This window comes from Bos mutus, chromosome 13 (assembly GCF_027580195.1).
Source record: "Bos mutus isolate GX-2022 chromosome 13, NWIPB_WYAK_1.1, whole genome shotgun sequence".
Classification (NCBI taxonomy): Eukaryota; Metazoa; Chordata; class Mammalia; order Artiodactyla; family Bovidae; genus Bos; species Bos mutus.
This window is the reverse complement of record NC_091629.1, coordinates 70,932,390-70,945,850: the sequence shown is the minus strand read 5'-3', so window position 1 is coordinate 70,945,850 and position 13,461 is coordinate 70,932,390. Positions and strand designations below refer to the sequence as shown.

Below are 13,461 nucleotides of genomic sequence, written 5' to 3'. Positions count from 1 at the left end.
TGATTTGGCTTAAGGCATTAAAACAACATTCATCCTGGAGACCACAGTTAATAAGAAAAGAAGAAAATGAATCATACATTAAAAAAGAAAATTGCTAAAATGTCAGGAGACTAACTGAACTTGGGATGAGGTCTTGCCAGTTGCCCTGCTGCAGATCAATAACTCCTGGAAGCAAGCTTAAATTGGCCCCTTTAAAATACTGTATGGTGGGTCATTCCAGCTGTCTGCCGTGGCAGGGGAGTCCTTAAAACACGTAGCAGTGGCCAATTACGTTAAAACTTTGGGCACTGTAACCTCTGTTCATGAGTTTGCCTCCAACAGGCCTACCTATGCAACTGAAGTAGATGGTGATTCCCTTGTAGCTATGAAAGGGTCAGCCGATTTGTTTAATTTTGTCCAAATAAATAGCATAGGAATTTAGTATATGTATTGAAAACTGGAAAAAGCCCTAAGTTCAGTTACAAAGTAGACAGCATAATGCTCAGAGATTTCATTGGGTTCAAATAGCTGTCAAGGACTGACTAAGGACTATTCATCACCTGCGTTCAGCAGAAAGTAGCCAGCCAAAGTGGGCTTGGTCCCTTTTCCCGCAGGACTGTGAAACAGACAGTGATAGTGGGGAATGGTTCTTGGGAATGGAGAATGACCACAGAGAAGAAGAAATTAACACCTCCCCTCTGGAGGCAGACGGGGACCTAGAAGTGTTTGACTTTACTCCCACCCCTTTTACTGTAAAAACAAAACCAAACCAAACCTGAATTCTGACTCAGGCAAGATGGTTCTCTGGGGCATGAGTCCACCATCTTCTCAGTGTGCTGACTTTCTGAATAAAGTCTCTATTCGTTGCCCCAGCAACTTGTCTTTTGATTATTGGCCTGTCGTGCAGAGAGCAGTATGAGCTTGGACTCGGTGACAGCATCTTTCCATCTTGCTCTGTTATGCTTCAGCCATCACATCCCCTTCAGTGACATTTGACCCTCCTGCCTATTTCACAGATTAAGGACCCTTGTGATTTCATTGGGTCCACCTGGCTAATCTCTCCCTCTCAACATCCTTAATGGGATATCTGTGAAGTCCTTTTTGCCATGTAAGGGAACATGGGCACAGGATCTAGGGACTGGGGGCACAGACATCTTGCAGGAGCCACTCTTCAGCTGGTTTCATCAGGGAAGCCACACTGAGACGTCTCTAAAAATGAATATCAAAGTAGATGTTCTAATTTCTTGTTTTCTTTCCAGATGCAGAGAGAAATTGTTTATGCAAGAGGAGATGGCCCTGGTGCCTCTCGACCTGGACCCACAACTCTTCCACCCCACGCCATTCCAAACTCTCCACCGTCCACTCCCGTGCCCCATTCCATGCCTCCCTCTCCATCCAGAATTCCGTACGGAGGCACCCGCCCAATGGTGGTTCCTGGTAATGCCACCATCCCCAGGGACAGACTCTCCAGCCTGCCAGTCTCCAGATCCATCTCCCCCAGCCCCAGCGCCATCCTGGAAAGAAGAGACGTGAAGCCGGATGAAGACATGAGCGGCAAGAACCTCACCATGTACCGGAATGAGGGTTTCTATGCCGACCCTTACCTTTATCACGAGGGGCGGATGAGCATAGCGTCTTCACACGGCGGGCACCCACTGGATGTCCCCGATCACATCATCGCGTATCACCGCACCGCCATTCGGTCAGCCAGTGCTTACTGCAACCCATCTCTGCAAGCGGAAATGCACATGGAGCAGTCACTGTACAGACAGAAGCCAAGGAAATACCCAGAGAGCCACCTGCCCACTCTGGGCTCCAAGACGCCCCCGGCGTCTCCTCACCGAGTCGGCGACCTGAGGATGGTGGAGATGCACGGTCACCATAACGCCCACGGGCCCCCCCACACATTGCAGCCAGACCGGGCCTCGCCCAGCCGCCAGGGCTTCAAGAAGGAGCCTGGCACCTTGGTGTACATTGAGAAGCCACGGACCACTCCAGGATTATCCGGGATTGTGGACCTCGGCCCTCCTCTAGTTGAGAAGCAGGTGTTCGCTTACAGCACGGCTACCATACCCAAAGACCGAGAGACCAGGTAAGGCGGTGAGGGTGGCGCGAGGGTGGTCCGTGCCCACCTGCTGGTTGTTTTGGGCTGTGTTACGGGAGTCAGCAGGAGAGAGCAGCAGTTAGCTGAGTACCAGCCTTGAGCAGTGTGCCCTCTGGATTCTGTGTTGGGTGGAGGGGGTGGGGCCGTGGGGAAGTAGGATCATAGGTGGTTCTTGTCTGCAAGGAGTTTCTAAACCTGTTGGTTGAGTGGTGTTGGCCAGTGGGGCAGGAGGGCAGGCCACCCCAACAAGAGGGGTCGGAATGGGCCTCCCAAGCGTGCGTCTAACAGTGCCATCATTAGTATAGATCTGAATCATTCAGAAGAAAATTGGTTAGCAGATGAGAAGAAACCGTTCAGACAAACTATTCAAGAGCTGATCATTATTGATTTCCCACTGAAAAGAAGGAGTGAGTGGTTCAAGTGTTCACTGTTTAAATTGGCAGTTTATGTTTTTTTTTTTTTCTCGAAGTGAAATTTTGTTTTCTCATGTGGTTTGGGGAAATGAAAAGAATGTGTCACTATCTGTCATCCAGGGTGATAAAAACATAAATCTGCATAAAATTAGGATGGTGTCAATGTAATAACTCATTTGGGAGTGGTACTGAGATCAGCAAAGTTTTTTCTTGTGGATAAGATACACTGGATATTTAAATTTCTTTTTTAATTTACATGTTTTTGTAATTCACCTGAAACCTTCATACGACATCTTTAAAACCCTCAAATTTATAGTTATAGCAAAGCCGATTTTGACAGAGAATTTCTCTAGCCTGGATTTGTTGACGGAAGGCAATAAATATATGAATTATAGTCATAAAAATCTAGTCAAAGAAATAGAGTTCAAAGATTAAGCATGCGACCTGGGGTCATACAGGAATTCAGAAGGGGAGTGAAAATTACAATTCAGACATTCAGCCACTCAGTACCCTATCGGAACCTGGCTTCCCTCCTCCTCACCAAAAATGATCATATCACTTACTATTGCATAACCTTGTAAAAGAGAAGGCCAAAATTGTGACTGGAATGCGAAATGTCTATCTTACTATCTTAATCACACAAATCAGAAAGTTCTGTCCTTTTGGCAGATTTTTATCCTGAAAGGGCCATCTCTCATCTGGTCACAAAAGAAAGATTCCAGGAAGATGGAAAGAGAATAAACATAAGTTTTGTGTTTCTTTTAAAGCTCTAACCTTCTCACACAACTGGAAAAAAATTAAAAAACAGAAACAGTGACTGACTTGATTATTCAGGATAAAGAAAAATTAAGAATCAGAAAAAGATATTCATTTTGTCTCTTCCAAAGTCCTTAGGAAGTTAAATTCTAAGAATCAAAGGAAACGACACCTCCTGTGACCACAGAAAGGTGAGGGGTGTGGGATAAATACTGAGGCTCTTTGAACGGACCAGTGTCACAACCAGAGGGGACTCTGCCACGATGGGCCTTATGTGAGCCTGCACCCTGTGCGTCTAAGAAAGGACAGTTCATCCCCCTTGGTGGGCTCTGAGGGGCTGGTTGGGAAGTGTGTGTCCCCAGTAGGATGAGACTTGGAGTCATAAGAATTTCTTCCAGGAGACAAAACCTATCCATCTCCTGGGCTCGAATCCATCCTGCTCCCATCCCCCCAGCCCCCTGCTGACCCACCTTGAGGGTAGGAGAGGACCGTGAGCTTGATTCCACCGTGTATCTCATTAAGCCATCCACACTCTGCTGATTTCCAGGCACACTTTGGACAGTGATGGCGTCTGGCTTCCCGCTCAGCACCTGGTTCATTGTCATGCATGCAGTTACCACCTGTATATAACTGGCATCATTGAACCCAGTTCCCAGGATTGGGTTATGGGTGGGGCCAAAATGAAGGCCCCTCCGCTATGTGGAATCGCCTCTCTGCTGCCGCCTGATCAGTCTTGAAGAATTTTAGCCTTAAGCAGCATCAGTGCAGGGCTTCCCAGGTGGCACTAGTGGTAAGGAACCTGCCTCCCAGTGCAGGAGACGTAAGAGACCTGGGTTCAGTCCCTGGGCTGGGAGATCCCCGGGAGGAGGGCATGGCAACCACTCCAGTATTCTTGCCTGGAGAATCCCATGGACAGAGGAGCCTGGCAGGCTCCAGCCCATAGGGTCACAAAGAGTTGGACACGACTGAAGCGAGTTAGCACACACACAGCATCAGTATATTTTCAGGTCCTTTGTTTCCCCGGAGGTTTTTTTTCACTGAAGCTCAGAAAATGCTATGGATTTCTGTCTTACATATATGTTAGCAGCTACTTTTAGAAAATCCAGATTAGCATTTTTCTAGAATAACAAGTATTAGAAAATTTGATTAGTTTTCTAAAATAAGATTAATGTTCACTTAAAATATACTGTCATGGTCATTTCCATATTCTGACATATAGTTGTAGTTTTAGAATACAGTTTTACATTTTTCAATTTTTTTCATTCTTGTAAATGTGAAATAGCAGAGGAGGAATTTTATCTCACATTTTGCCTACGTGATTCCTCACCTGTTAATCAGCTTATCTCCAGTGCGTGGAACCGGAGGGTTGGCGTGCTTGTATATATGTGGGTAGGCTAGATTCCCTTCTCCTGTAACCGTAAACACACACACACTCTCCTCTCTGTACATTTAGAGTTGCTATTACTGAAACACCTAAACATCCCCACTAACTCAACCCAGGCACATGACAAAAAGTATGTAAAGAATGATTTCTTTGGTAAAAAAGAATTGAGTCTGGCTCAATTGCTGTTAGCACTCCCAACCCACCACCCCACTGTTAACTAGACAGGTCTCTTCTTCAACTGCAATTCTAAACTCTTTTGGGACGCTTAATGACTAAGCTGAAATGCAGTACTACTGGGGGATAATATAAGAACACTGATGGTAGCTATCATTTATTAAGAATCCTTTATTGGCCAAATGCGAGGTTAAGTAGTTTCCATACATCATATGATGTAATCATCATGACGACCCAGCAAGGTCCATACCATTGCCATCCCTATTTTACAGATGCGGAAACTGAGCTCAGAGAGATTAAGAAACTTGCCCAAGGTCACCAAGCCAGTAAGTGGCATAGAATGTCCAGGTGTGTCAAAGAATCCATACCTTTTACCACTGGGCAGTATTGTGCCTGGTAGGTGAAGAACTGTAAGCCCCACCTTCACCCAACAGAGAAGTGAATTCGGGAGCATTTCAACCAGGACAAAATGCTAAGTAGCTGCTTTGAGAGGATATTTACAGTCATCAACATGGTAAAATTTGCATAATTATGCTGCTAAATATACACATGTCATTTAAAATAAAACTGCCCCAGCTAGTATATTAACACAATTATAAAGCAACAGGGGAAGAAAGAAGAGAACATTCTTGGTAGATTTATTTTGACAAATGTGAGCACCATGTCAAAGAAAATTTTAAGAATGCCAGAAACAATTACCAAAGCACAAGATTATAGTCCATTGTCACACCTATACTGTGGTGCTATTTTAGATATATTTAATCTGTGCCAGTATTGGTAAAGAAACTTCAGCCCCTAAGAGTCTAACTTTTAGAGTTAGGGTCTTATTAAGTGCCAAACCAATTTCTGTTGCAATTTCATATTCAGTTCAGTTTACTTCAGTCGCTCAGTCTTGTCTGACTCTTTGTGACCCCATGAATCGCAGCACGCCAGGCCTCCCTGTCCATCACCAACGTGAGTCCATCGAGTCGGTGATGCCATCCAGCCATCTCATCCTCTGTCGTCCCCTTCTCCTCCTGCCCCCAATCCCTCCCAGCATCAGAGTCTTTTCCAATGAGTCAACTCTTCGCATGAGGTGGCCAAAGTACTGGAGTTTCAGCTTTAGCATCATTCCTTCCAAAGAAATCCCAGGGCTGATCTCCTTCAGAATGGACTGGTTGGATCTCCTTGCAGTCCAAGGAACTCTTAAGAGTCTTCTCCAACACCACAGTTCAAAAGCATCAATTCTTCAGTGCTCAGCCTTCTTCACAGTCCAACTCCCACATCCATACATGACCACAGGGTTTCTTGCATGAAACTCTCAAGTGAAATTTTACATCTAAGATGTAAAAATTACAGCTGCAGAAATACAGGAGGGAGAGTGAGAAATCTGTAGAGAGGCTTTCTTTGGGACACTGCTGGATTGAGATGCTTTTCTGAAGACCACGTTTATGAAGTAGCCCAATAACTGCAGGATGTTCAAAATCAGAAAATTTTTCTTTTTCATCTGTACTTAGGAAACTTCCAACAGTAACTTTTTTTAACACGATTTTCTAACAGCTCTGACTTGAAAATGTATTGAAGACAAAGTAATTTCACCTTGATCTTGTACTTAGTCCATGTGCCTTGATTTAAAGAATTTGGCATCTCTTTTCTTATAAAGATGCTTCCACAAAGCACCTAGTGATGACAAATTATATATAATAGGTCTGGAAAACATAGTGTAGAACATATTTGAGGTAGCATCCTCTTCCTGGGATGGCCATGGACTTCCAGGTAAAAGAGTGGATTACAACTGCTTTGACCTTGACGATAGTACAGTCATCCATGGGGGTTGTTTCTGGGAGCCCGTGGGTACCCAGATCCACAGGTTTCTTATTTGTAGTTCAGTCGGCCCTGCATATCCGTGGTTCCATATCTGCAGATTCAGCCAGTCTGCAAAATTGAATCTGCCGTTGGTTGAATCTGAGGAAGTAAAACCTGTGAATATGGAGGGCTGACTCTAATTCTCAAGTCTGAGCTTCTGGAAAGAAAATGACCTTGAGTGATAAGGTGGTTTTACCCAGATGATCTCCCATCATCAAGGACTCCAAGAAGACAGTGGATCCACGTGACTGTGAGGCCCAGTGCCAGGGAGATGGTGTGTGACGGATGACAGGAGGTGTGAGGCTCTGTCTTCCCAAGGTTATAAAATTACTTCATTAAACAGCATCATTATCCCTACCCATGGCACATAAAACAGCCCTTAAGAATTGTAAAACTCTTAAGACATTTATGTTTTGCTATTTTCTATTTATAGTTTGGCTCGTATAATGTGAAATATATCGAAATCACACTCAAAATTCAGGGGTGCTCATTGCAAAGTGACTAATACCTCTCCTTCCAAATGTGTGACAGATTCCTCCTAATAGAACGTTTTTCGAGACATGGTAAACTTGAACTGAGACCATATTTTTAACACCTTATTCTGCACTGACAATAGCTAAATTCAATAAAACTAGTTAAGGATGCACTTGGGAGCAAATTTTTGCCTGTCTGGGCATCTGTGTGTGGAGAAACGCTACAAGAAATCCGCTGTGATTTCTAAAGCTTCGCAGATTTCCTGCCTCAGAAAGAAAAGGAAAGAAAATGTCTATGTACAGGAGGAAGCCTGCAGCCTAACTGGTAGCTTGTGTCTGTTCTTAATCATTTTACATTACTTTCCATTTTGTGAGCACTGAATATCTTTTTTTTTTAACTGGAGTATAGTAGCTTTACAATGCTGTGTTAGTCTCTGCTGTGCAGCAGGAGTGCATCAACCACAGGTATACACACATCCCCTCTTCCTTGGATTTCCCTCCCACTCAGGTCACCATAGAGCACTGGGGAGAGTACCCTGCACTGCCCAGTAGGTACTCGTTAGTTATCCATTTATACATAGCAGCAGTGGTGTATGTATGCCAACCCAACCATCACCGTGTTGGTAGTGTTGAGGGATAGGACACATCTTTGGTTTACCAGCTGACTGAGTCGAGTCTAAATTCAGATTTGTGTCATTTTAAAATGTTCAGTGCCTGGAAGACCTTTGGAGACTTTGTAAACTGTGTATCCTGCTAGAGGGATGGATCGGAATGATGGAAAAAAGAATGATTTTTTTTTTCTTTTTGAATGTATAGTCGGAGAGGAGCCACGTCAGTTGTCTCCTGTGTATTGGGTTGGCCAAAAAGTTCATTATCTTATGGAAAAACCTGAACTTTTTGGCCAGCCCAATAATTAGACTTGGGATCTTCCCAGAGCAGGGTTTCTTCACTTCTGCACACTTGATATTTTGGGCCTGACCTGTGCATTCTGGGATGTTTATCAGCAGCTCCAGCCTTCCCCCCATCCCGCCCACTGCTCGGCAGTATCAGAGTCCCCTGACATGCTGTCCAGTCAGGACAACCAAAGATGTCTCCAGAAGCTGTCAAATCCAAAACATGGATCTTGACAATTATTACTTCAGTTCTACCCTTACCTCTTGGTAAAGCAGCTTCATTATTGTTAGAACTTGCTGTCGCCACCTTGGTTCAGTCACCCGCGATCAACCATTTACTGAGAGGCAGTATTGTCATGTTTACGAACGTGATCTCCAAAGCTAGGTAACCTGAGTTCAAGTGCCTGTTCTGACACTTGCTAGCAGTTGGAAGTTTGACAGATCACCGAGTCTCGCTCTTCCTCAATTTGCTCATCTGTAAAATGGAGATAATCACAGCACCTACCTCATACAATGGAACAGCTCATTACAGTTAAGTGCCTGTGCCCTCCCTGGCATAGAGTAAGTGCTGGAGAGTTCCTGCTTTGAGCAAAGTACTCTACTAATGCTACTAAGCCGAAGATTAATATCCAGAGATGGCGAGGACAAAAGACTATACCAGAGGAAGCAGGGAGACAATTGTTAAATAGAATACCAGGAAAAACATAAAGCAGGGAGGGAGGACAGGAGAGAATAAACATAAGCATGCACAAAGAATGGAATTAGCTGGGATTAAACATCAAAATGAGAATGTTCCAAGTGTCAAAGCCACTTTTAAGTCCCTTTCAGGAGAGTAGTGGGGGTTACACATTGACTTCTGTCCAGGAGCTAAGAGACAAGCCAGGATGACAGCATCTTTTTCAAATTGCACCCGAGTGGTATGACTGATGATAAGGACACCTAACCAGGTAGAGCTGAAGTTATTAGGTTATCAAATGCCTGTTTTGATGCCTAATGGTGCCTGACCGATTCAGCTGTTGTCTGAATTGCTTTCCCGTGTAGCTCTAATTAGGGATCAATAAATGTTTATTGAGCCTCTCTTTATGTACTTAGCTGGGGACTGCATGCTTTGCAGAAACTTAGATATGTCCCCACCTGCAAGGAATACAAACTGGGAAGATAGTCATAAAACATTAAAAGCATATTATAAGCATGTAAGCTATGCCACAGTTCAGTGCAGGAAGCTTTGGAGTCACCAATGCGCGTTAAATAACTGGTTTTTAAGAACAACCGCAACAATAGGATTGCATTCGTAGGTGATGCTCAGGGCTGATCTTTTTGTCATCCTAAGAAAGGCAGGGTCTCCCAGTGAAGCAGAGAAAAGAGAGGAGGATGTGCAAGTCACTCAGGGGGAAGTGTCTTTCCTTGAGGCTGGAGCTGCAGAGGGAGATTCGCTCCCAGCATCTCCAAGTTCAGCTGGAAAGTCAGGACACATTTTCCTTGAAAACAATGAGGAACAATGAAAAGACTAATAATACACTGTAGGTTAAAGAGGCTTGTGTGAGCCAGCTGGAGAGTCAGCCACCGTTTATTCCAAGTTCTAAACAATGAGAGTAGAAGAAAACTTTTCAATTACAAGCCTGCCATAATTTGGGGACGGCTTGTACGTAATTAATTCCAAAGAAGTGATACAGAGAGTAATTGCTATGAATGCAGAAACGGGAGCACTTCCCTGAACTTAGGCTGGGCTGGATGCTTTCATGAGAATACCGACTGAGATGGGCGCGCATTTAAGGAATTTACATAATGGAATGAAAAGATACCATTTGGAAAGGCAGATTGATCTGTATCCAGAATTTGCTGTATCTCTCCCATTATGCTACCAAGAAAAATGATATCTGGATTTGATGTCTTGCCAGTTTCAGATTACAGAGGTGCTGAGAAATTGAATTACGACTTCATTCACAGGAATATAACTTTATGGATAAGTAATATTTGCTAGTCATTCCTTAGACTACTGAGTTCAGTCAAGAGCTGTCTCTGATAAACATGATATTCAACCAACTGACAAAGTCTGAAGACAGCCCTACTCTTACCCAGGGGATACTGTATCAAAAATACCAGTGGAAGGACTGTCGAAAAGCTCTCACAAACCAGTTTCTCAAAAGGGAAAACCATCACCTGCCACTAATTAGATGACATTAAAATGTACCCCTGCATCTTTCTTGAATATTCATGAGATGCTGTCAGTCAGATGCCTTAAGTCTGAAACCAGAAACTAAGAACAACCTAAACTCTGTGAGACTCAGATAAGCCCCTTTCCTTGCCGACTAAAACCTCTTTCTTCAAAGAGAAGAGGAATTCATGTTTAGGTTCTGCCTGGCAAGATTAAAACTCCCTGCATATTCAGTGTGGCTGCACCCCAGCCTGTCTAAGTAGCCCGATGGCTCAGTGGCTGGGTAATCAATCCGGGGCCACCGAGATGTCCCAACCATCCAGCCTTTCTTGGGAGTAGTTGTCCCGCCATCTGGTGGAGTTCACAGAGATGACACTTGTCCTTATTTGAATTGGGGACTTTATTGTTCATAAATGAAGTGATTCAGAATTAGAGCCAGGTCTAAGCGTTAATTTGCCAACAAAGGTCCGTCTAGTCAAGGCTGTTGTTTCTCCAGTGGTCATGTATGGATGTGAGAGTTGGACTGTGAAGAAGGCTGAGCACTGAAGAATTGATGCTTTTGAACTGTGGTGTTGGAGAAGACTCTTGAGAGTCCCTTGGACTGCAAGGAGATCCAACCAGTCCATTCTAAAAAAGATCAGTCCTGGGTATTCTTTGGAAGGAATGATGCTAAAGCTGAAACTGCAGTACTTTGGCCACCTCATGCGAAGAGCTGACTCATTGGAAAAGACTCTGATTCTGGGAGGGATTGGGGACAGGAGGAGAAGGGGACAACAGAGCATGAGATGGCTGGATGGCATCACCAACTCGATGGACGTGAGTCTGAGTGAACTCCGGGAGTTGGTGATGGACAGAGAGGCCTGGCGTGCTGCGATTCATGGGGTCGCAAAGAGTCGGACACGACTGAGTGACTGAACTGAACTGAAGCGTTAATTTGAACTTCCAAAATTTGTGGGTCTTAAAAAGTCTGCGTTGACTCTTGTAGGGTCAACGTGTATTGCCAGTAAACACCTCCTCTCTCTCTGTCTCTGGAGCTGAAGGGATCCAGTCTGTTTTAAAACCATTAAGAATTTATTGAAGTCGAGTTATTTACAATGTTATGTTGACTTCTGCTCTACAGCCAAGTGATTCATATTCTTTTCCATATAGTTTATCACAGGGCATTGAATGCAGTTCCCTGGGCTGTGCAATAGGACCCTGTTGTTCATCCACCCTATATATCATAGTTTGCACCTGCTAATCCCAGACTCCCCTATCTGTCCCTCCCCCAACCCTCCTTTCCTTTGGCAGCCATAAGTAGTCTGTTCTCTACATCTGTGAGTTTATTTCTGTTTTGAAGATAAGTTCGTTTGTGTCATATTTTACCAATTATTTATTTAGCTGCACTGGGTCTTAGCTTCATCACATTGGCTCTTTACTGCCATGTACAAGATCTTTAAGTAGCTTGTGAGATTTTTAGTCACTGAATGTGAACTCTCAGTTGCGGCATGTGGGATCTAGTTCCCTGACCAAGGATCAAACCCAGGCCCCCTGCATTGGGAGCATGGAGTCTTGGCCACTGGCCCACCAGGGAAGTCCCTGTGTTGTATTTTAGATTCCATGTACAAGTGATATCATATGGCATGTCTTTCTCTGTCTCGCTTCACTTAGTATGATCATCTCTAGGTCTGTCCCTGTTGCTGCAAAAGGCAGTATTTCATTCCTTTTATGGCTGAGTAATATTCTGTTACACTGTATATGTGCCATGTCTTCTTTATCCGTTCATTTGTTGGTGGACATTTCGGTTGCTGCCATGTCTTGGCTACTGTGCACAGTGCTGTTATGAACATCGGGGTGCGTGTATCTTTTCAAATTAGAGTTTTTGTCTTTTCTGGATATATGCTCAGGGAGTGGGATTGCTGGATCATATAACAACTGTCTGTTTAGTTTTTGAAGGAACCTCTGTACTGGTTTCCAAACTGGCTACACCAATTGACATTGCCACTAACAGTGTAGGATGAAAGGATATAATCTCTTTTTGCAGACTTTTGGAAGGAGAAACAGGACATTTCTCAAAGGACCAATGACGGCTACTTCTCTGGTCAAGTGCTGTTTTCACTCGCGTGCAGCTCAGGGTCTCTTGGTCTTTATAATAAAGGCCAGGTGTTCTGACTCTTCCGACAAGCAGAGGGACCTACGAGAGAGAGAGACATGAGAGAGGCCAAGTATAGGGAGCGCTTTCCTCCTGTTCCCTAAGAATCATTATCTTATTTCTTTGGAGTCTACCTCGAGATTTTGCAGATCAAAAGCAAGTACAAAAAGACACATGCTCCCCATTGTTCACTGCAGCACTGTTCACAATAGCCATGCCATGGGAGCAACCTCAGTGGCCAGCAGAGGAGTGGGTAAAGAAGATGTGGTGCGTGTGTACAGTGGAATGGTACTCAGCCATCAAAAGGAATGAAACTGGGCCATTTGCAGAGATGTGGATGGACCCAGAGATTGTTATACAGAGTGAAGTAAGTCAGAAGGAAAAATATCGTATAATATGTAGAATCTGAAAAAATTAGTACAGATGATCTTATTTACAAAGCAGAAATAGAGACGTAGAGAACACATTTATGGATACCAATGGGGAAAGGAGGGGAATAGGATGAATTGGGAGATTGGGATTGACATATATATCCTATTGATACTCTATATAAAATAGATAACAAATGAGAACCTGCCGTATAGCACAGGGACCTCTATTCAGTGCTCTGTGGTGACTAAATGGGAAGAAAATCCAAAAAAGAGGGGATAAGCAGTGTGTATATATATATATATATATAGCTGATTCATTTTGCTGTACATAAGAACTAACCCAACATTGTAAAGCAAATATACAGTAAAAAAATATTTTTTTAAAGCAGGAGTGGGGAGCTTCCTTCCATAGCCCCCTTCAGTTCAGTTCAGTTTAGTCGCTTTGCTGCTGCTGCTGCTGCTAAGTCGCTTCAGTTGTGTCCGACTCTATGTGACCCCATAGACGGCAGCCCACCAGGCTCCCCCGTCCCTGGGATTCTCCAGGCAAGAACACTGGAGTGGGTTGCCATTTCCTTCTCCAGTGCATGAAAGTGAAAAGTCAAAGTGAAGTCGCTCAGTCATGTCCAGGGTCACTCAAAAGACTGTCTCCCCATAGCCTCTGACACTCATTGGAAGGTCACATACAGGCCTGTGATCAGGTAGCCAGAATAGGAGCAAACAGCTATTCATTCTGGTTTGTACCTGTACCGAAAAAAAAAGAGAGAGATGTCACTTCCAGAGCAG

General features: G+C 44.1%; 1 protein-coding gene across 1 annotated transcript in view; it reads left to right on the top strand.

Moving 5' to 3' along the window:
* KIAA1217 (KIAA1217 ortholog) overlaps positions 1-13,461 on the top strand; it is a 186,087-nt gene that overhangs the window by 110,352 nt on the left and 62,274 nt on the right. The window contains 1 exon segment of the mRNA XM_070381952.1: positions 1,239-2,071. Coding sequence (XP_070238053.1) covers positions 1,239-2,071 — 833 coding nt within the window.